This window comes from Trachymyrmex septentrionalis, unplaced genomic scaffold, assembly GCF_001594115.1.
Source record: "Trachymyrmex septentrionalis isolate Tsep2-gDNA-1 unplaced genomic scaffold, Tsep1.0 scaffold73, whole genome shotgun sequence".
Lineage (NCBI taxonomy): Eukaryota > Metazoa > Arthropoda > Insecta > Hymenoptera > Formicidae > Trachymyrmex > Trachymyrmex septentrionalis.
This window is the reverse complement of record NW_017305916.1, coordinates 470085-478471: the sequence shown is the minus strand read 5'-3', so window position 1 is coordinate 478471 and position 8387 is coordinate 470085. Positions and strand designations below refer to the sequence as shown.

Genomic DNA, 8387 nt, shown 5'->3' with positions numbered 1-8387 from the left:
AGAGAGGGGGGGGGGGGGATAAATCAGAGTCGTTGAACTAACTTTTTACCCTATGAGAAAATTATCGACTTCATATCTAATTGAATTATGACGTGTGCAGTCAATTATTTTCTCATAGAGTAAAAAGCTAGTTCAACGACTCTAATTCATCCTGTATATAATATTGCAAAATGTTGCAACGGTACTGTAGTATTAAAACATTCTATGCGTTTATACGTATACTTCCATCTTAATAATATTTGATTTTATCATTTTTATTTTTATTTAATATTCATTTAAAAATTTCTCTTTTATTATTATTAAATTATTCATTCAAATGATAATTATACAGTTAAAAAATCGTAATTTTACAGTAATGTAATATTATTACGTTGTAAATATTTCTTTTTATTTATGAAATATTGGTATAATAGCAAAAAAATTTTGAATTTGATGCTGCATTATAAGCTAACAATTATTCAGATATCAATTCTATCGGAGATAAAAGAATTTGCCGACAGTTGATAATATCAATACTCTTCAATTACTTTCGAATCCCTTGAAATGTCTTATAAGCTAAAGTTCTTGCATGATTCATCTTCCTTTTCTCTCCATATTAAAAAGAAAAAGAGAAAAGATGAACCATGCAAAAAATTTAGTTAAAAAGAACAGACCCATAATCACAAAAATCTATCTACATGGTTGATCTTTATTAATATTTTGGTTACTTATTTTACGCCTAAAAGAGATAATTAGATATAAATGTTTAAATTAAAAAAATATATAAATGTTTTACATTTAAAATTGTATATAAAATTATTATATACAATAATTAATATTATGCTTTTGGTATTTTGCAGTATCCAAAATCACTTGTAAACACCTGTGGAAGATTGGAAAGTGGTAGTGGTAGCGGTGATCAAGACGGTGGCCAGCACGAGGACGGAACAGACATCGCAGCGAAGAAGAGAAAAACTCGAAGAGGCAAACCCAAGCATAAAAAATTAAAGCCATATTCGAAGCAGTTATCTTATCAGCAACAATTGCGGAGCAAGTGTATTGGTAGGATTGCTAAAACCAGTAGGCAACCACCAGCTTTGTATAATACCACACAATTCCTTATGGCCGATCACAGCGATTTGCCTGATCTCGAGCAAAAATTATCGGAAGCTGCATCACTGGAAGTACCTGCTTTGTTTCAAAAGCCATCGGCGCCTTCGCGTACTCGCGATTCGAGTTTTAGCGTAGATTCCGATGAGGATTACTTTTACTCATCTCCGGAGGATGAAGAGGAATTTTTAACGAAAGAATTTTCAACTGCGTACGAAGCTGTTCATGAGGAACGATTGAGCACATTGACAAAAATGGAATTGATACAGGAATATAGGCACTTAGAAGCCAAAATGGATTCGTTAACAAAACGATTACGTAATAAGAGCATTCATCAAATAGAGGAAAGGGATTCGGAAAATAAAAATGTGTCTACTACAGATTCTGAGATAGCGAAGAAATTGAAGCTGTGTCAACAACGGATCGACGACCTACTACAACAAAATGAGCAGTTAAGACGAGAGAACGAAATGTTACGTACTGAAAAGAGATTACACGCGAGCAGCTCTGAATCTAGTATCGACAGTGAAAGCGACAGCGACAGTTCTAGTAATAGTAATCAAAGTGGATGTAGTTGCTCTCTTTCGAGTCCAGTAACATCTCCTAAGCATACTTATAAATCTAGATTAGATAATATAAGAACAGATAACAAAAGCGATAGCTGCGATACTAGCCAAAGTGGAAGTCCCACAACATCTATAACACCTACTAATTTCTCTAACGGTCACGTAATTCTGAATGAAACCGGTAGTTTACCCACATAGATTTCAAAATTGTTCCTTGGTACGTATTGATATTACGTTCGATATTACAAAATTACCAGGATAAGGCAGGCTGCATCCATTCGATATATCTACAGATTTAAAAGAAGCAGATTCTTCGGTCAATTTTGTTGTCAAACAAAATATTTGATCTTTCTTCTAATATCTGCTAAATCTTGTTAAGCTCTCGTTTCTTCATATCCCGTTTACGATTTCCTGGTCCAATCTTTTTTCTCTTGAGACTGTATGTACGTACAGTCACGTGGATACATATATGTGTAATAATATAAATATAGGATTAATATTCTATAGGAGAACTATTTCGTATCTGTTTGTGCTATTTTGTTATCTGCTTGGCAAAATATTTACCATATCTATCATATATTTGCTTCTATCTCCTGTACTTTACTCTAGTATCGTACACATGGAATTTGTATTTTTCAGCCTGATTTTCTTTTTCTTTTTCGCGTACTGCCAATTACAAGAGTTATGTTTGCAGTTTGCAAATAAAGGTCTACAGACCATCAACTAACGCAGACCTATGTACATATACGCATGGGTAAAGTGAGAAGCGGATTCTTTTAGACTCGTCAGAAGTATTATATGTATAAAATGTAATATTATCAAATGTGATGACCTATATTGTAGGAGGTTAAAAATCTTTGTACAATTGTATAGTTTTTAGACAGTAAGACGAAATGTTAGTTTATGGTCTGAAATTGTAAGATACGCAAAAGTGTTTTTCGCATTTCCAATTTTTAATAAATTTTATGTTTTGCTCCGACATGTATGTTTTAATTATAAACAATGATGTTTGGGATTAGTCTTTTTGAAGACTTACGCTATTTTCCCTTATATATTCCTAACATTTTTTCTTTGTATACATATTCTTTAAAAAATTTGAAATATTTTCGTAATAAAAAAAAAAGAATAACTTTTTAAATCGTATGGATTATAGAAAAAAAAAACTAATTGTTCTAGTTATCATCAGAACTGAGATTTTTTGTTTTTTTTATAGATTTTTATGTCTAAATATAATCTAAAAAAATCTATTTCACTGAAATGGAAATACATACTATAATTTAAAATCTTCGTTCAGCACCTTTTACTTTTATTTGATTTTGATAATGCACATGTATAAAACTATTAATGGTTAGTAAATTTTAAGATATTGATTACTTGCAAGTGATATATATTTGCTAACTTAACGTTGACATTCTTTTTACTTACGTTTACAATTACGGTTTTGGATCTCCATTCGACTCGTGCTGATTCGTATCTTTAATTGATTGATCAAACTCATCAAACTGCGGACAGTGCGGACATTCGGATGTTGACCATCGCAATAGCCAATCATGGGACTGATTTATAGATAAGGCCGGTCTCACCAACTCCAATTAATTTAATCGACCGATTGTTACATTGGAACTGACCATTCGCATTTGCTGTTCAATAGAATTGATTACGGTCGACCAACTCCGATTAACTTTGATTAATGATTGGTGTATTGGAATTGACCAATCGCATTTATCATTTCTCTTAACGACAGATACGATTGGCCAATTCCAAAAGACTAATCGTCGATTAAAGTTCAGATTAAATCGGAATTAGTTAAAGTGGCCTTTAAGTTCGTATCAGATTACCGACTCTGTAAGCCGACCTGTCTGCCGATCAATAATGGACCAATCACAATAAGACTGATACAATGTGATTGGTCCATTATTGATCGGAGTTGGCAATCGGGGTCGGTTTGCAGAATCGGTAGTTTGATGGCTTTATGCAGGGTCTATACAATAGAAGTCGTAGCAATCGTAGTCTTAAAAATATATAAAAATTAACCAATCACAGTAGTAAACTTATAAGGCGAATTTCAGTTGGTTGAAATTCATTTTATTGGTTATGGATAAGTTTATTGTTATTTCCATTTCTGTCAGATTACGTAATCTAAAACAGTATCCTGATTGGCTCATTGGCTTAAGTTTACACCTTACCCACTGTTATGGAATTTTGTATGTGACAGCTCTTAGACTCGGTCTCACAACTCCGATTAAACTAATCAGTCGTTAAATTTTAGCAGAGTTTTGGGTAGTGCTAAGTCAAAAAGATAAAAGTTAAGTTAAAAAATTAAAAAGTTAATTAATGTTAACTTAACTTAGTTACATTTTAGACTCTTAATTTTTTAATTTAAAATTAACAAATTGAATAACATGACTCAATAAATTTAAATTAAAGGAAGTATTTAAGAAGGGCTACGAGCCAATGAAACAATATTCAATATACGTTTATTATAACAATGCAAACGTTTCGACTTCCATATTGGGTCATCCTTAGTGTTGTTAATTTATTATATAAACCGCCAATAATTAAGTAAACAGGCCGTTGGATACATATTTAGAAATTTGTATAACATGTTCCTTCTTTGTGTTATTTACTTGATCCTTGTACAACAAATTATATTCTTGTTATATGAATTGAGAAATGAATATAGATAGATGACACACTTCAATAATCTAATAATTAATATAACAGTTCGTTATTGATTGATGAACAATTGAAAATTCTATTTACTTTAAATATTCAAGTTATATCAAATAATTTAAAATGCTGATAAATAATTATATAAGATAAAGAAAGTGCATATCTACCTAAAGTAAGATATGCATGAGTCCAGTGGTAAACGTAACTATTTTTTACAATAAGTAACAGTCAATATAGCAATATGCGATTTTAAGTAAATATTGCTTATAAGGAAAATTAGACGTTATTATATGTGTCACTAATGAACTTTCAATCTTAAATGACAATATAAGACCTGTACCATGTATCCTGTTTGGATAGATTAGGAAGGTGGAAATAGAAGTAAGAGGGAGAAGGAGATAGGAAAAATTAATTGAATTTAATTTAATTTAATTTAGTTTATTGCAAAGCTATATGAAAAAGACTACATGTTAACAGAGTAATAGATATAAAATGTGATACAATTGGCTATAGTTAAGATAAACATAAATACAATAGATAATTGTAGCTTGCAAATGGTTAGGCGTCAGCAAAATTGCTGTTACAAAGCCTACCAGTAACAAAACAAAATAAGACATAAGAGGTAAATTAATAGCTAAAATTACACACACACACACACACACACACACACACACACACACACACACACACACACATACACAAATACATACACTCACTTACATACATACACGCGCATACACCCGCAAACATACTAATTACATACAAAAAAGAGAAACAAAGAGAAACTATGAAGGAGAAAAAGATTGTAGAATGTTTAAATAAGAATCCGATAGAGACTCCGTCTTATTTTGACTGTTTAAACTTATTTTTTGTCTCTTTATATGGATCATCTCGGAAATCAGTCTTTTATTGTAAAAAGGCTCTTTGTCTAAAATTTTAGAAAGGTGGGAATAGAAGTAAGAGGGAGAAGGAAATAAGAAATAGAAAACAAACTAAGAGAAATTATGAAGGAAAAAGAGACTGTAGAATGTTTAAATAAAAATCCGGTAGAGATTCCGTCTCATTTTATCTGTTTAAACTTATTTTTTATCTCTTTATATGGATCATCTCGGAAATCAATTTTTTATTGTAAGAAGGTTCTTTGTCTAAAATTTTACCGGATTCTTATTTAAACATTCTACAGTCTCTTTCTCCTTTATAATTTCTCTTTGTTTCCTATTTCCTATCTCCTCCCTCTTACTTCTATCTACCACCTTTCTAAAATTTTAGTCTTCTTACAATAAAAGACTGATTTCCGAGATGATCCATACAGAAACAAAAAATAAGTTTAAACAGATAAAATAAGAGAGAGTTTCTATCGGATTTTATTTAAATATTCTACTGTCTCTTTCTCCTTCATAGTTTCTCTTTGTTTCCCATTTCCTATCTCCTTCTCCTTTTTACTTCTATTCCCATTTTTCTAATCTATTCCTACCAACAGGATACATGGTACAGGTCTTATATTGTCATTTAAGATTGAAAGTTCATTAGTGACACATATAATAACGTCTAATTTTCTTTATAAGCAATATATCACTTAAAATCGCATATTGCTATATTGACTGTGTTACTTATTGTAAAAAATAGTTGCGTTTTAACCACTGGACATCATATATATCACACTTTAGGTAGATATGCACTTTCTTTATCCTATATAATTATTTATATAACTTGAATATTTAAAGTGAATAGAATTTTCAATTATTCACCATCAATAACTAACTGTTATATAAATTATTAGATTAACAGAGTGTGTTATCTATCTATATTCATTTTTCAAATTGTTTATATAACAAGAATATAATTTGTTGCATAAGGATCAAGTAAATAAAATAAAGAAGGAACATGTTACACAAATTTCTAAATATGTATCCAACAGCCTGTTTACTTAATTATTAGCGTTTATATAATAAAGTTTATATAATAAATTAAGAACACTGAGGATGATCCGATATAGAGGTCGAAACGTTTGCATTATTACAATAAACGTATATTGAATATTGTTTCATTGGCTTCTTAAATACTTCTTTTAATTTTTAATTTAATTTAATTACACTTTATCAATAACTATTAACTTTTAATTTGATTTTTTTGAAATTAATTCTTAGATACAATGTGAGAGGTTAATGAGTATATAATTTAATAATTTTATATTGTATAATCATTACTAGTGAAAAATAATGAGATTCTTAAATAAGCTGTAAGAAAAAATATGAAAAATTATGTAAAATAAGTTAAATTTTTTTCTTTTTTTTTTTGGTTGTTTGAACCAAATTTAACTTTTTAATTACTTTTTTTATTAACTTAACTTTTAATTTAATTAATTTTCTTATGGATTAACTTGTATTTTAATTAAGTTAAATTTTCAAGGCTGTTAACTTTAATTTAACTCTTAGGGTTAGTTGTTCCACCTTTTGGTAAATTTTACTTACCCTGTTGGGCAAGTAGCAAGATTACCCAATTACAGCGCGAATTACTAGATTTACCTCACAGGTAAAATTTACCAAAAGGTGTAACAATCGGCCCTTAGTTAAAAAAAAAGTTAACCCTGAATTTCAGTATTGCCAACTACAAGAAAATTATAACCTAATTATCTGGCAGCTGTGAAGAACGATGTGATAATAACAGCACGAGTCCTTATTAGTCGCAAATTTTTTCAATCGTGAAAAAGTTATACACACGTGAGTACTCGGTGCCCCGCTAGAAAAGGATGTTTTCAAGTCTTGTAGTTGACAATACTGAAATTTAATTGACCGATTAGCTTAATCGGAGTTGGTGAGACCGAGTTTAAGAGTGAAATCACACGGTGCAGAAAAGGGTTGTGGAATAGAGAATGCGTCATAGAAGCAACCAATCAGTGTTCTTCTGCGTTATTCCGAATAGCGCTATTGGTTATTTCAGTAGGTGCATCCAAAAGCACGACCGCACACTGAGCGCTCAATGAGCTCTTGTGCTACCTGTTTGGTCTATATTTTTAGATTTAATAGAATATGCCAATCAGATGCAAGAACTCATTGAGCGCTCAGTAAGCGGTCGTGCTTCTGGATGCACCTAATGACGCCTAATGTTACCTTGTAACTTCAAGCCTCTTTGACGCTGAAAATAATGAAAAGGCACACATTAAGTCTGTTCTTTTAGGCTGTTTTTTTCTTCTTTTTTTCTCCAGTAGGAAAGAAGAGGAAGAAAGATGAACTGTGCCAAAGTTCAGCCAAAAAGAACAGGCTTTTAGTGTCATCATGAAAAAGCACCTTAATGATGTTTTATTTCTATTCTTCATGCATTGTAAAGGAGGCTGAAGTATCTGAAGTGTGACCAACTTCATGGCGCGATAAATTGAAAAACTCGGAGCAACGCATGTTGGTGAAACGGATTGCGGAGCGCGGAGCGCTTGGGGTTGCTATCTGTAGTTATTGAAAAGTGTTTAGCAGCTTTTAGGCAATATATTATGAAAGCAATGTCCCATCATTACGTAGTGACGGCACATAAACCAACTGCTGTCACTGCCTGCGTGACCGGTAAGTGATTAAATTCTTAAATTCGCACGGCGAAAACTGTATCGCTATATAATCGCTGTGTGCTTTCCCAAGGTAATTTCACTTCACCTACGGATTTGAATCTGATATTAGCCAAAAATGTACGTTTGGAGATATATCTCGTGACACCGGAGGGCCTACGGCCTTTGAAGGAAGTCGGAATCTATGGCAAGATAAGCGTTATAAAATTCTTCAGACCACCGGTAAGGTTATCTCCACACTAAAGTCTATTTCCAGCAGTTTCTCGAAAGTCACATTTACATGTGTATGACTGGCAGTTATGTTTACCTTTTGCTAATAAATTATAAAGAAAAGTATTATTTTATATTATATACATACATATACACACATAATGTCCCTGATGAAAATAAAAATCCGAACATAAATCAGATGCAATCGAAAAGTAACAGAAGCGTGAACAAAACTTGTAGAAGGCAAAAATTGGAGTAATGAAATGTAAAGAAAGCATTTACGCTTTTGTTACTCT

General features: G+C 31.5%; 2 protein-coding genes across 2 annotated transcripts in view; both read left to right on the top strand.

The window, feature by feature from the left end:
- LOC108753854 (protein HEXIM-like) overlaps positions 1–2628 on the top strand; it is a 4669-nt gene extending 2041 nt beyond the window's left edge. The window contains exon 2 of the mRNA XM_018495789.1: positions 840–2628. Within this exon, the coding sequence (XP_018351291.1) occupies positions 840–1853 (1014 nt within the window). The 3' untranslated portion in view covers positions 1854–2628. The remainder of the gene's footprint in view (positions 1–839) is intronic.
- A 5111-nt stretch (positions 2629–7739) lies between these two features.
- Positions 7740–8387, top strand: part of LOC108753911 (DNA damage-binding protein 1) — a 5288-nt gene continuing 4640 nt past the window's right edge. Inside the window, exons 1-2 of the mRNA XM_018495895.1 lie at positions 7740–7882; positions 7955–8103. Coding sequence (XP_018351397.1) covers positions 7813–7882; positions 7955–8103 — 219 coding nt within the window. The 5' untranslated portion in view covers positions 7740–7812. The remainder of the gene's footprint in view (positions 7883–7954; positions 8104–8387) is intronic.